The 15,404-nt window shown below is 46.1% G+C and overlaps 1 protein-coding gene across 3 annotated transcripts in view; it reads right to left on the bottom strand.

Moving 5' to 3' along the window:
* The window catches only part of STARD9 (StAR related lipid transfer domain containing 9), a 152,809-nt gene that overhangs the window by 39,408 nt on the left and 97,997 nt on the right, over window positions 1-15,404 (bottom strand). For 2 of the 3 annotated variants that reach the window (XM_015142036.3, XM_015142037.3), the window contains exons 16-22: window positions 13,719-13,898; window positions 8,597-8,648; window positions 8,126-8,263; window positions 7,348-7,430; window positions 7,119-7,222; window positions 1,208-1,398; window positions 245-716 (exon numbers count right to left, since the gene is read on the bottom strand). In XM_015142036.3, the coding sequence (XP_014997522.3) occupies window positions 245-716; window positions 1,208-1,398; window positions 7,119-7,222; window positions 7,348-7,430; window positions 8,126-8,263; window positions 8,597-8,648; window positions 13,719-13,898 (1,220 nt within the window). Of the gene's footprint in view, window positions 1-244; window positions 717-1,207; window positions 1,399-7,118; window positions 7,223-7,347; window positions 7,431-8,125; window positions 8,264-8,596; window positions 8,649-9,123; window positions 9,188-13,718; window positions 13,899-15,404 lie in introns of those variants that run through there. The other variant, XM_077939159.1, reaches the window with a different exon arrangement.

Raw genomic sequence — 15,404 nt, 5'->3', positions numbered from 1 at the left:
CAAAGAAGCAAGAATTGCTGCTTGGAGGGTAAGGAAGATGGGAATGGCCTGAATCTAAAACGATATACACAGAAGGAAGAAGAGTAGCCAGAAGACAGAAAAAGCCATGAGGAAGAGAGGACTATACACATCCTTCCATTTCACAGACTGAGGAAATGAGGCATGGGGAAAAACAGAACACTACCTGGGCAACAAGGTTGTAAACTTTAACCAAGTGCTTCCAGGTGACAACTACTGGCTCTACCTGTGTAGCTGGGGCACGTGCTTGCTGCAGAGCCTTTGGGGGCTCAAAGAACTGCAACTCGTCAATTTGCTTCTACACTGAGGCCGTGGGACTGTGGCATCAGGGCTGGGGACCTGGTATGGGGGCTCCTGGGTGCTGTCATCCTGGAGCCAGCACAATGTCGTGAGCTGCTCCAGTCTCTTCTGGGCCTCCAGCAGCCTCTGCTTTTTGATGATTCTCTCTAGCTGGAATGAGACCTTTTTCCGCCGGACATTCCGCTCTGCTGCCCGAAGAGTGTGTCTCCGCAGGAGCTGCAGTTGCACCACCCTTTTCTGACTTTGGACAAATGGGGATGGCTGAATCTCAGGATCTGTCTGAAGCCACGCATCAAGTGCCACAGATGCCTCAAGTTCTTTCTCTGCTACATGGTCTTCTTGCTGCTGCTGTTGCAAGCTGGCCAGCCAGGTCTCTTCTCTGAGCAGACACTGCTGGTCTGGGAACCAAAAACACCCAGAGAGAAGTTCAGCATCTCCTTCCCTGCTTGTGGCTGCCTGGACTCAGACACCTCCAGCCATGGCTGGACCTGTGTGGAGTGAAAGAGCTGGCCAAGGTGATGTGGCAGGATGAGGGCTGCAGGGCTACAGGGCTCCCTTACCACAGGGTAAGGGAATGAAGACCCTCAAGCCTCAGCACAACAGTGGGCACATGTTAGGGCAGGCAGTAGTGTATGGACACATAAGCAAATGAGGAGTGGTAAGTAGTAGGTCCATAATTCTGAGGACAATAAGGAAATTAGCTTCCTTATTCTTGCTTCCAGCCCTCTTCTTATAAGAACCTCTGGTGTCTAAAAGAAAAGAGAACATCTAATACCAAAGATTCCATCATATCACAAAGAAAACCAAAGAGAGAATACAGAAGGCTGAGGAAGCATGAAAATGAAAGAATAAGGAGGTCAGGCAAACACATTAAGTGGTGGACACCTACTTTCTTTAATCTGCTGGCTAATCCAACTTTGGTCAAATTCCAGTTCCTTCTCAGCTTGAATCTCTTCTGCTAGGATTTGATGCCTCAAATCCTCCACGTAGCTCTGCTGCTGCTGAATCTGGGCCCTGTGGGATGTCTCTCCATCCCTCGGTGGCTGACGGTCCTCGTCACATTGCTCTTCAAGTGCTCTCCTGTCACAGAAGCAGCTGAGGTTACCCAACAGGAAATGCAAACCAAGCTCAGGACAAACTGACAGCAGTATAAGGCCTTCCAAGAGAGCCCCTGCAATCAACAGGGTAGAGAGTGCTTTGGACTTCTGGCAACCTTGGACAAACAGGCATGGTGTCACAGGCAGGTCATGATGTCACAGTGCAGGAGGGGAGAATGGTCATTAAACTGACGTATTCTTAGAGTTGTGGGTTTAGCAGAAACACAGATCCACTGTAGATAAGGAAAATCACCAGGAAAATTGTTCTTTTTAAAAAGACACAAAAACATTTTCGCTAAATTCAGAAGTTTGGTCCTTTAAAAAGAATCAAAAGGTGTCTGCTAAAAATATGTTGGAAACACTCAGTAAAGCAGAAGCTCCAGAAACACTCTCTCCTACATATTCAGAGATTGTTACTGCATCTCCATTCCCTGAAACAGAAATCCTCTGTGATCTGGTAGCAAAAGCCAGCTGATAATTTACACACACACCATGCCTGTGTGTGTGACCCAAAACACAGCTGGTCTCCACTTGAGAGCTGTTTTCAGTGAATAAGCCCTGGAATAGGATCCAAGAGTTTTAGACTCTACCACACCTTTCAGAGATAGATACTGAAGCATTTACTGGTGAAATATGTCAAGAATTTGTCTAGATCCAGTGAGAGGGAATGAGGGAAAGTGAGTGTGGATATAAAAGAACTAAGATTAGCCATGAGTTGATAATTTGTGTTGTATTTGAAGTCTTCCATAATAAACAGCTTTAAAAAATTTTAGTTTTTTTTTTTTTTTTTTTTGAGACGGAGTCTCGCTCTGTCGCCCAGGCTGGAGTGCAGTGGCGCGATCTCGGCTCACTGCAAGCTCCGCCTCCCGGGTTCACGCCATTCTCCTGCCTCAGCCTCTCGAGTAGCTGGGACTACAGGCGCCCACAACCGCGCCCGGCTAATTTTTTTGTATTTTTAGTAGAGACGGGGTTTCACCGTGGTCTCGATCTCCTGACCTTGTGATCCGCCCGCCTCGGCCTCCCAAAGTGCTGGGATTACAGGCGTGAGCCACCGCGCCCGGCTTTTTTTGTTTTTTTGAGACAAGGTCTCACTCTGTCACCCAGACTGGAGTGCAGTGGCAAGATCTTGGCTGACTACAACCTCTGCCTCCCGGGTTCAAGCGATTCTCCTGCCTCAGCCTCCCAAGTAGCTGGGATTACAGACATGTGCCACTACGCCTGGCTAATTTTTGTATTTTTAGTAGAGACAGGGTTTTACCATGTTGGCCAGGCTGGTCTCAAACGCCTCACCTCAAGTGATTTCCCCATCTTAGCCTCCCAAAGTGCTGGGACTACAGGCATGAACCACTATGCACCATGCCCGGCCTAAAAAATTCTAGATTTTAGTCATGCCTTACTCTGCCACCAGGTTCCTATATGACCACAGATGATTCAGAGGCTTACTCTGGAAACTGACAGCTTCTACTCACTTGCCGACCTTTCCCTGGGGTCATGCAAGGACCTCAAATGCTTTTTCTGCAGGGTATCTTCATCCCTGTTATTTAGGTATTTAAAGGAGCCAACTGTATGGATACCCCAGGATGGGCACAGAATGGGAGTGGCTGGGAGCAGTCAGATTCTGCCAGAGGCTGACAAAAAAGTTAGAATCAAGCCTGCTTTATCCAGCCTTCCCTACAATCCCAGGATGTCATGACTTGGAAGCTTGGAGAAGCTTATTGGTTTGATGCTGGAACCATATCTCAGGCAGTATGACCAGTATGCTGTAAGGGAACCATTTTTTAGGAGATCTACCACTTCGTACAGCAGAATGAAATCACATGGGTATCACAGAAGAGGTCCACGAATGAAAGCCCGTGAGTCCAAATTTGGTCTGCTGCCTGTTTTTATTAATAAAGTTTTATTAGAACACAACCACACCCATTTATTTACTGTCTAGGGCTGCTTTTGCACCACCTTGGCAAAACTGAGTAGTTGCAGCACAGACCATATGGCCCACAAAGCCTAAAATACTATCTGGCCTTTTACAGAAAAAGTTTGCCGCCCCTGCCTTGGAAGAAATTAAGATTTCATAATGCAGCCTTTGGAGGACAGTGAAAGATGGATGGGTGAAGAGTGATAGGTGGAATAGCCCGGGGGAATGGGAGTGGGAACTGACACAACCAGTTTCTTCCCAGGGAAGGAGGCTATGAGGTCATTCAATCTGCAACAGGTCCAAGGACTAGAACATGTCCAGACACTTGAGTGAGTGTGCTCAGAAGACTAGCACTGATTGCTGTGGGCAAAAGGCCAGATATACACAGTGGAGCATACAGAAAGAGGAAGGGTACTCTGTTACGCGGAGGCTCAGGATAGCAACTGGAATAGAAACCTGTTAATGCCAAACAAATAGAAAAAGCAGTTAACAGGAAACATATATCTATATGTATCATGCTTGTATTACTGTTCCAAATTCTGTCTGACTAAAGAAATGGCTGAATTACAAACATGAGCCCATCAAAGGGTCCTAGACAAACCCAGCTAAGACCCACAGACCACCAGATGCAGGAGGCTGAGACAGGATCTTTATCTGAACTCTGAGATTACTCAGCTTCCTTGCCTGGCTTTCTCCTCAACCTTCAGATTTACAATTTGCTTCTCCCTAGAAGGGGCGCTCCCTACCGTTCACCTAAGAAAGTGGCAGCTATGATATTGTTTCCTGCAGAGCAATAGGACCTGTAAGGAGAGGCTGTCTGCTGTGATTTCTATAGATGCAGCGCGTTCACCCAGGAGGCCACACGATCAGACAGAATGGCCCCTCTGCTAAGCACATTTTGTCAAGTTCCCAGAAAGCAGGTGAAAAAGAAAATAGCAACCTTATGCTACATGTCTGGGTAGATTACAAAGGGCAAGTCTTCATTTACCTGCCAGCCAAGGGACCTCTGCCCTTCATCTCTGGTGGCTCCAGTATCCCCCGGCTGCTGCCTAGTCATCTGCTTGTGAGGACTCCACTGCACCCTCCTGCTGCTTCTCTCACAGCCCTCCCCCAGTCTCGGGGTCTGGCAGCTTCTGCAGCAGATTGCAGCAGCATCTACTTACTAAAGCCGCAGTGGCAGCAGTGGTGGCAGCGGCAGCAGCAACAGTGGCTCCCAGGCTCTAGGCACTTAAGGTTAACCCCCTAAAATTCCAAATGGGAAAATGCCAAGAACACAGGCAACGGTATTCAAAGACAAATTCCTCTCTGGTCTGGATTACTGCTGCAAGGAGAAAAGAAAGGCAGACTGGTCGATTTCCCCTGGCTCTGGAGCCAGCTCCAGCTTTGCAGGCTCCTCATGAATGCTGCTCCAGAGACAAATGAGGGAAAGGAAGCCTGGGATAAAGGGAGGCTTTGGAGCCAACCCCATCCAAGAGCAGAGGGAGAGACTCGTAGACACACAACCACAAATCCAGACTGGGAGCCCAGCTGACAATTTATATTTTTCTCTAGTCGTGCAGGTTCCTCTCCCGGGTCCCTTTGCCCAATCACAGACTTGAGCACCACACCACACCACCTCCACCACGGATTGGCACAGATGCTGACTACGGTAGCTGGGCAGAACCAGCCCAGGGTTCCTAGAGCTGGTGGCTCAAGAGTGGAGGCAGTGTGTGGGAGAGGGCGTGATTTCTGAAATTCCTGTCTTCTCTGAATGAAAGGACACATGCTTATGTGTCTGAAAGGTCATGTCAGTGCCTGTGGGGCTAGAGAGCCATAGAAGACTTTTAAAAGGCAGGAGAAGAGCACAACACCATGATCTACTCTGGGGTGGACAGGTGAGCTGGGTTGAGACAGGAGGACAGGAAAGAGAAAGGGAGGCAGCCTTGCTGGCAGCAATAGGGGTTGTGGGGTGTGTCCACACCATGCATATATACTCGCTCTTTCGATCTTTATCACAAGAATCCCTGGAAAACAGATGGCAGTATTGTCTCTTTAGAGGTAGGGAAACAGGCTCAGAGGTTCAGTGACTTGCCTAAGGTCACGTATCTTTTCTGTACCACAGCCAGGACATGAACCAATTTTGTCTGCTGCAATGCATCTCTTCCATTCTCAGCTATTTAAGTTGCAGTGATATTTTCTGTAAACCTCTGAACTGTGGGAAAAACAGATCTTCAATGAGTCTTCCCGACACAAACCTTACCTAAAATAGGAGCTACTTTCATGACTTCACCACAAAGAAGGAAAGTCGCTCTGACAAAACAAAAGCTCCAGCCTAAGCCCTGAATCCACTTTGTGTCACTTCTTCTACCTTATTCTCCATCCCATAGAGTTCTCGGTTATTCAACACTAGGATCATCCTTCATTAAATTTCTGTTGTAGCATCCTTCACTGAGCAGCTCTCCTATGAGGACTTGCCTGCTGTTCATGTTTCCTGAAGCAGAACATTGCTTTTCTTTTTTTGAGATGGACTCTTGCTCTGTCACCCAGGATGGAGTGCAGTGGCGTAATCTCGGCTCACTGCAACCTCCGCCTCCCGGGTTCAAGCAATTCTCCTGCCTCAGCTTCCCAAGTGGCTAGGACTACAGGTGCGTGCTACCATGCCAGGCTTTTTTTTTTTTTTTTTTTTTTTTGTATTTTTAGTAGAGACAGGGTTTCACCATGTTAGCCAGGATGGTCTTGATCTCCTAACCCTGTGATCTGCCCACCTCGGCCTCCTAAAGTGCTGGGATTACAGGCATGAGCCATCACGCCCGGCCCTGAACCAGAGCACTTCTGCTCCTGTATCCAACACTCCTCACTGCCAAGGTTAGACATAAGATTGTCTTCATCTGCCATCAAATGCTGCTGGCCTGAGGAAAGAACTGCTGGATCCTTCTGAAGAAACTATGGGCCACCGTAACTCTACTGAGACCCTGTGCTCAAGGTGCTTGGCAGCCTCCCAGCACCAGTGATGTCACAGGCACCAAGTCCCCTGCTGAAATTTTCTAAAGGAAATCTCTAAGGCAGAGGTCACTTTGATGTACAGGAATAGAAGGATTCCCAGTACCAAATCTGCAAGGCTTCTAGATCTGGGAATGGTGTTTTATGTAGAAATGGATGAAGTAGAAAAGTAGTTGCCATCAATCACATGTAGAACTCTGACTCAGTGTCTCATAGTTACAATGCAGGCAAAGTGGGTATGAGAGGGTAGAACCCAAAGATATTTTCCTATTGTTCCTCTAGTTTCTGCCTCTCTCATGCACAGTTCTGGATTCTTGGTTATGAGAAAGAAAGGATTCTCAGTCACACACTATCTTTAAAAACTCAGAGAAAGCTGTATGTTCTGGAAGCTATGCGCTCACATATACTATGTGACATATACTACGAGCTCACACACAGATAGGCCAGAATTTAAAGGAGTATATAGGAAGGTAAGCTCAAAACAAAGATGTCCACAAACACATCACAGCTAAATTTTGTGGAGAGAGAAAAGGTGGCCATAGGAACATCAAATAAAATACCTCTTTCAGTGATGAAAATGTTGAAATACCAAACAAGAAATGAACAAGGGCCAAGACCACTTCCCTGCCAACTACAAACTTAGCAGCTAGTTCAGCATCATCAAATGACTTGCCCAAGTTGATTCAGACAAGGGCTCATTCAGACCTTGGCTGCTACATTAATCACCCCCCACCCCCACCCTGATCCATGCTGTAATGGACTAAGAAGTGAACCCAGTAGGTTCCACATCAGTATGAGCAGCTATTTCTTACCCTTCCTTCCAAAGCAAAGGGAAGAGACCTAGCCGGGAGGCAGTGAGATCTCCATCCAAATCCAGCCACTCCAAAGAGCCACCACCAGCAGCAGCCTCTCCAACCTTGAACACGGAAAAAAGCGCAGTGAGGCTGCTGTCATCACCTCCACCTCTCCCAGCTTGGTGTTTCCTCTAAAAAGTGGAAACAGGGAGGCCAGCAATAACCTAGAAAACACAGCCCTGCTAACCTGCCTTCGCTGCCGCAGGACAGCAGCCTCTGCTGGGTGGTTGAATCGGAACTTCTGTGCCTTCCCCAGGGTTATGACAGCTCCTGCAGCACAGAGACAAGTGAGAATTCAATCAACAGCTCATGTTTTGGAGTACATACTATGTGTAGGGTACTGTTCTATGAGACAAAGTCATGCCCTCGATAACTGATAATTTTGCTGAGTTGATAAGATATGTATTAATTCTGTATCTCACAGCATACATCTTGAATTAATAAGATACACAGGAAGAACTCGACTACTCCAAGGGAAAGGAAGTTGAGTTCCAGGTGGAGTAGTCAGGGAACACTTGATGGAAGAGGAGGAATCTCAGTTCAGTATCAAAGGACAGACAGAATTTGCATAGATTAATAACAGTAGCGGTAATTATAGTAATAATGATAATGAGTGTTTACTGAGTGCCAAGCACACTGTTAAGAACTATAAGGTTCATTTGATCCTCACAATGATCCTATTATTATCCCCATTTTATAGATGAGGAAAGTGAGGCTCAGAGACTTTCCTAGGGAGACAGAGCTAATGAACACAGGTACCAATTTCAGAGTCATTCTTCACTCCAAGACTTTGGAATTAAGGCTTGTTTAGGGGAATAGGATCATATTAGAAAATCTTCAGATTTCAGGGTGCAGAGGCTGGGTGATTCGTTTTTAAAGCCTGCTTCACTGAGCTCTCTGGGCCCATGAGACTGGAAATGGTCCATCACTCGTCTTGGGATAAACAGGGCTGTAGACAGTCCTACCTTGGGTCAGACGGCAGGAGGCAGTGACCTCCCGGCCATTGACTGTACAGCGGGCCCCACGGGCAGGCCGGAGAACAACTACACCACAGGCACTGGTGATAGTGCAGTGGTCTCTCTCGATCCACTGACCCTGCAGGACTACAAAAGAGGTGGTGGTCACTTGGGTGGGAGGACGATCCAGGGAAACATCTTCTCCATTTCTTTCTGTGAGATCAGAATCCAACATCTGGAAGACCTCATACCATAATGAAAGAGGAAGAGCCGACCTGAAACCACCCATACCTGAAATCCTCCCACTGTGCGGGTCTCTCCCTATCACATCCCAGACCTGAAACCTAGCAGCGGAAAGAGAAGCAGGCCCTGAATACGCCAATGATTCCCTTTTCAGAGCATCATCAGAGTCCTCTGAAGAAACCTTTCAGGCACAAATACTTGCCCCAAAACGTTGGACTCCTATGCTCTGTCGCTTACCAATGTCCTGTTCCTGGTCTGAGTCAATCCTTCCAATTTTTGTTGTCCCTTCCTAAAGGGGGAAAAAAGCCATTTTAATGAGAATTAAAAGGGACAGAGCCTTGCCCTACAGGACAGTCCACATTAGAATGTTCTCACTCTCTTCCCAGCCTCATCTGTACCACTTCTCATCCCATCCCAGCCTGGTCTGTTCCACTTCTCAACTTTGGTCCAGGCTGTTCTGACCTTCTGCCCACTCACTCTACAGCCAGGAAGCCCCTGATATGGTACAGCTTAAAAATATACCACAAAGCAGCCCAAGCTGTTTGCAAAGTCCAGCAAGTGTGGGCACACTCCTTTCTGTCCCACAGCCTAAAGTTAGGGAATAGTTACAGCCATTGGTCAGAAAAATTCTCTAGTCTGAGAAAATAAATGCAAAAGTATGGCTTTTCCCTAAGAGGCAAAGGTTGGTGTGGTCCAAGTTTGATCCAGTAAGTCTCAATGAAACAAGCATTTTGTGAAGATTTATGGAAACACAGGATTTTTACCTTCTTGGTCCGCAGATGAAGTTTAACAGACACCAGATTCTAAGAAGGGTAAAAGCACAAATAGGAGAAAAGCACCTCGAGAATAAAAAAGAACTGGAAGAGAGTGTAAGAGAAGAGGGGGAAACTGGAGTTAGTATAAATGAATCAGTGGATTAGTTGAAGACAAGGCCTTTTAGACCTTGGATTACGGCAAATCTGCTTAAGACCCACATAGCTCTGTTAGGAAAAGGCAGCAACATGGCAACCAGGATGCTAAATTTTAGACATATCTTTATCGTTTATTGACTAACCATTCGATATGTCCTAGGCATTTTGTTGAGTACTTTACACAAATCATATTACTTTATCCTTTAACAACTCAAAATGTAGGTATTCTCATCTTCTTTTTATTGATGAGGAATCTGAAGCTCACAGGGGATAAACTGTCTAAGAAACCCACATACCAAATAGGAGAGCTATGACTAGAATTCAGGTCTCTTTGGATCCTAAGCCCCTGCAGGCTTTTCCAACTTTACCATAACACCTCCCCAGTAATGAATGAGTTTTTGTTTGTTTTTTGAGACAGAGTCTCACTTTGATGCCCAGGCTGGAGCGCAGTGGTGCAATCTCAGCTCACTGCAACCTTCGTCTCCCAGGTTCAAGCAATTCCCTTGCCTCAGCCTCCCAAGTAGCTAGGATTACAGGCGCCTGCAACCATGCCTGGCTAATTTTTGTATTTTTAATAGAGACAGGGTTTTACTATGTTGGCCAGGCTGGTCTTGAACTCCTGACCTCAGGCGATCTGCTAGCCTTGGCTTCCCAAAGTGCTGGGGTTACAGGCATGAGCCACCACACCTGACCAGTAATTATTATTATTATTATTATTTTTGAGATGGAGTCTCACTCTGTTACCCAGGCTGGAGTGTAGTGGCATGATCTCGGCTCACTGCAACCTCCGCCTCCCAGGTTCAAGTGATTCTCCTGCCTCGGCTTCCCGAGTAGCTGGGAATACAGGTGTGTGCCACCATGCCCAGCTAATTTTTGTATTTTTAGTAGAGACGAGGTTTTGCCATGTTGTCCAGGGTGGTCTCGAACTCCTGACCTCAGGTGATCTGCCTGCCTCAGCCTCCCAAACTGCTGGGACTATAGGTGTGAGCCACCGCATCTGGCCCAGCAATGTTTTTAAGGAGACCAGAGAATTCCCCACTAGGCTTCACTGTCAGCAGCCAGAGCAGGGAGGTCCCTGACACTCCTCCAAAATAGCTTGTGAGAAGGAAGAATCCTGGCAGTAATGAATGAGGCTCTGTCCTCCCTGCATCCCCCTCTGTCACTCCTCCCTGCAAACACACAAACAGCCAGAGCCAGCCTTTCCTGCTCAGGCACTGAGGACCACAGCAGTCAATAGATGCTAGCCTCCACAAACACTGTCAAACAGAATCAGAGGGCAGTTCAAGGGAAAAAGGTAGAAACTTTTCATGTGTGTTCAGGGACAGCCCTTCCAAAAAGATAAAGGCTACGGCACATCATAACTTCTAGATCTGCAGGGTAGAAATTACCAACAAAAGGTGATGGCATCTCAGATGAGGACTGAGCTGGCTGGCATATGCGTTCACTGCCCACCCTGCCTCTTTATGTAAGGAGGGTTAGTGGCACAAAGGCAATTATGAGGATGAAGTCCAGCATATCAGTAACCTGGGCTCTCCCTGTCCTCCTCTCTGTCTTCTTCCCACCCAAGACACTTCCCCAAGGTGACCCAGGGAAAAACAGATTCCAGGTTGCCAGAGACTAGTTCTAGGCAACAAACTTAGCAAACAAACAAACAAACAAACAAACAAACAACAAACAGAATCTTGGGCCATTACTGTTAGTACTATTACCTAAGTCAATAGCTACACAAACAAAAGGTGGGGAAAGTACATAAAATGTAGAAATGGCAGGATTAGAAGTAGACTAAAATCTCATCACCCAGGTCCTCTGGAAATGCACCAGGAAGGGAGTAAAATCCTCACTATGCACAGACTAAGCAATAAAAATCAGCAATCCAGCGGAGCGTGAGGGCTCCTGCCGGTAGTCCCAGCACTTTGGGAGACCAAGGTCGGTGGATCACTTGAGGTCAGGAGTTCAAGACCAGCCTGGCCAACATGGTGAATCCCCGTCTCTACTAAAAACACAAAAATTAGCCTGATCAATAGTTTATTCTTCAATTCATGGTAATCTCCCACCCCCCCTTTTTTTTTCCTTTTTCACTTTTTTCTTCCTTTCTGCCTTTATTACATGCCCAGACATGCCACAGTACCAGGCATTATCAGTACCAGCTCACATTCCTTTCCTTATTTTTAAAAAAAAAAAAAACTAGCTGTCTAGCTCATTGCAGACACTTCTTCCCCTTTCCCCTCTCTCCCTTACATGCCCACCTTATCTAAAAAGGTTCAAATGTTTAGCCAACCGGGATTAGTTTAGAATGTACGACCTGACCCTGGCCAACGGGGAAGGGGAAAGGGTACAGGAGCAGAACTTGCATCAGAAATAAAGGTTCTCGTGCCCCTTTGTTCAGATGTGTTCTCATGGCAACTGGTCAAAGAGAAGCACCCCTCTGTGCAAAAGTAAAATTGCTTTACTAAAAATCCTTTAAGTGTTCAATTTCCTTAACATTTTAAGCATTATTCCCAACAGTGGTGCACGCCTGTAATCCCAGCAACGCAGGACGCTGAGGCAGGAGAATCACTTGAGCCCAGGAGGTTGAGCTTGCACTGAGCCGAGATCGCGCCACTGCACTCCAGCCTGGGTGACAGAGCGAGACTCCGTCTCAAAAAAAAAAAAAAAAAAAAAAAAAATCAGCAATCCTATCTTCAGATGAGGTCATCGTTCATCTCCATGTCTACGATTCAATCTAATAGTCATGTCCTTTAACCCTCTGCTGCTACCCTAAGCTCTACTACTTGATTTCTAGCTTCATCTATTCACTCCACATCCAATCTATATATCAGATCAGTTCTACTCAGATACTGACCATTTTAATCAATCTGGTCTCTTCCTGACCTCCAACCTCTCTCTGTGGTTCTGACTAATGGGAGGATCTATACAGCCATTTGGTGGTTAGTTCTCTTGCTAAGGTAAAAGTTGTCAGCCACTTCTGCCTCAGGCACTTTCACTAAGAAAATTTATGCCCCGTGTACCAGAAAATAAGCTACTTTAAATTCTCTGTCTGAGAAGCTCAGTCTCTGACAACTTCCCAAAGGGCTTATCCTAAGAACCCCGATGAGCTTTGCTAACATCTCACTTCCATATGCTCTGCAGCACTAGGAAGGAGTCCAGTGTCTCCAGGGATAACAGCAGCATTACATACTCCCCAGAAACTCTTTCTTTGTTCTTTTTAAATGTCAGCTGGGGATAATTATGAGAATGAAAACTAGCTTTTCAGTGAGCACAGGGATTTTGAGCATGTGAAGTACGTTCTGCTGTCCATAGGAACTGTCCTCCCACAGAACACACTGATGAGAACAAGACGAAAGACTCTCTACCATAGGCCTCTAACTCTCAAAACCACTTCACTCAGAATATGAGGACTGGCCTCCAGGTGACACAGAGCCAGGTGGGCCAGGTGCTGTTTGGAAGCTTTCACTTCAATCTTTTTCTAGATGGATGCCTCTCATCCCCTCTTCCCCCGCCATCACACCACTCTAGCTCTTTGGACCCTCCCTATGTTTTAAGCTTCCTTTACCTACTTTCTCTGTCTCCTTTTTCAGGTAAATGTAGTGATGGAGAAGTGGGAGGTGTACTGTTTGTTAATTTGGGGTTGAAGTGGGGAACTGTCAGAAGAAAACTTTCAAATCTTCTGAATTCCCCCTTTAGTCTCTGAAAGCCGCCTTTTTAAAACATTATTTGTATTTAATTTATTTTTGAGACAGAGTCTTAATTTTGTCATCCAGGCTGGAGTGCAGTGGCGTGATCTCAGCTCACTGCAACCTCTGCCTCCTGGGTTCAAGTGATTCTCCTGCCTCAGCCTCCCGAGTAGCTGCGATTACAGGCACCCACCACCATGCCCAGCTAATTTGTGTATTTTTAGTAGAGGTGGGGTTTCACCATGTTGGCCAGGCTGGTCTCGAACTCCTGACCTCAAGTGATCTGCCCGCCTTGGCCTCCCAAAGTGCTGGGATTACAGGTGTGAGCCACCACACCCAGCCTGAAAGCCACCTTTGAGCAGTCTGTATTTGTAGAGTTTAGGAGCACTAATGGTATCTTGAGGTTAGGGTTTCACTCTCCATGACTGTACCCCTATGCTTCAGTAAGCCAGAAAAGGAATATGATAAGCATCATTCTTACTTTAAAACGAGAAAATTAAGGCAAAGAGAACAAAAGTAAGTTACATGAGAACAACAGTAGCTGCAGTTGAAAAACAATTATTCTGATTTCCAGTCTTCTGCTCTATACATACAAAGGCAAAACAGATCACAATTTGTCAGGTAGACCAGTTTCCTGAGAACAAACCTGAAGTCAGCTCTGTGGCATCTGTCTTGATTTCAATCCACAGAAACATGGCTGCTACTCCTAGCTTTTCCCTCCTTGACCTCTGGGGCCAGTGGCTTAGGAAGAAAAGGATACACCAGCCTCCTCACCTTGAGATGATACAGCACAACACCTGTGCTGAGCACATCATCCTCCAAAGCCATCAGGTGTGGCAGGCTGGAGTCGATGACCACCCCAGCCCTCCTCCTGTTGATGTCCACACTGTAATGCTCCATGAGGGCCTGCCAATCATTCCACTTCTGGGTCCAGTCTTTAGTCAGCTGGTCTATCTGCAGAGGTATAGGAGGTGATCTGAGACACTCGGCATGGGGAACAGACTAAAGGTCAGAAATCATTACATCTATTCCTATTTCCCCAGGGTACTACTTTATTATGATCCTCACGGATACTATTCAAAGCCCCACAGAAGCCCTTACCTCCTCCAACTGCAAGCTGTGTTTTCCAAGTTTTCTACAATAAGCAAGTGTTACTTGTATAAACAGAAGACCCCTCAATAAATGTTATTTTTAAAGTTTTCTGCAATGAACATGTATTGTTTTTATAATTAGAAAAAAACATGTTATTTTCAAGTTATTTTTTAAAAATTAATTGGGATGTTAGACATCTGTGTTTATAATTTCCCTTTCCCCACCCCACTTTTATATGATCCATACTTGGGAATCCTTTTATGACCTAACACACTTCTTTCCCAAAGTACAGTACTTTGAGTTATCATATAAGCTTGCACATGGCTCACAGAACCACAAAGCACTGACAGGAATCTCCCCAGGTGGAACTAAGACTATATGGAAATTGTCTGGAAGATCATGTAATAAGACAATAAAAACAATAACAGTAAAATACTGAGTGTTTAATGTGTACCAGGAACAGAATTTTAAAAGTAAATATACCCAGGCTTAAGCTAAGACCACCATATGGACATGCACAGTGATAAATGTAGGGTCCTTTTTATTCTCTTAGTGGAAACTGATGCCTAAGCAATGAGCTTATCCTGGGAATGGAAGAACTGAGGAAGCTCAGAAAAAAAAAAAAAAAAAAAATTAGATTAGCTAAGTATTTCTCTCATAAAGGGAATACTTACAAAAAAATTATGCCAGGTTGGCTGGGTGTGGTGGCTCACACCTGTAATCCCAGCATGTTGGGAGGCCAAGGCAGGTGGATCATGAGGTCAGGAGATTGAGACCACCCTGGCTAACACAGTGAAACCCGTCTCTACTAAAAATACAAAAAATTAGCTGGGCGTGGTGGTGGGTGCCTGTAGTCCCAGCTACTTGGGAGGCTGAGGCAGGAGAATGGCGTAAACCCGTGAGGCGGAGCTTGCAGTGAGCCGAGATGGCACCACTGCACTCCAGCCTGGGCAACAGAGCAAGACTCCATCTCAAAAAAGAAAAAAAGAAAAAAAAATTATGCCAGGTTTAGGTACAAGTACTTTATGTGCCCTAGAAACATTATTTTAATAATCATTGAGTTGAAGTTTGCAAACCAGGAAACTACAGGGTACCTGTAAAGGGCTGGGTTGGATAGGGACCCCTGGCATTGGTGAGTGGTAGGGCACTCTGGCTTACAGTTCAGCCAACCTGGCACAGCTGCCCCGCTGGCTAGCTTTCATCACCTACTCCTACACTGCCTAAGATGATACAGCCAACAAGGGGAAGGTTCAAGTCCAGCTCAGCTGGCCTGCATAATGCAAGTATGCTCATGAGTTTGGAATGATTTCGGCTCCCCTACTTCATCTCTTAGTATAGAGGGATGATATTTTCTGAACCAAAAATCAG

Source organism: Macaca mulatta, chromosome 7 (assembly GCF_049350105.2).
Source record: "Macaca mulatta isolate MMU2019108-1 chromosome 7, T2T-MMU8v2.0, whole genome shotgun sequence".
Taxonomy (NCBI): Eukaryota; Metazoa; Chordata; class Mammalia; order Primates; family Cercopithecidae; genus Macaca; species Macaca mulatta.
Note: the sequence above shows the minus strand (reverse complement) of the source record. Positions and strands in the feature narration are given on the sequence as shown.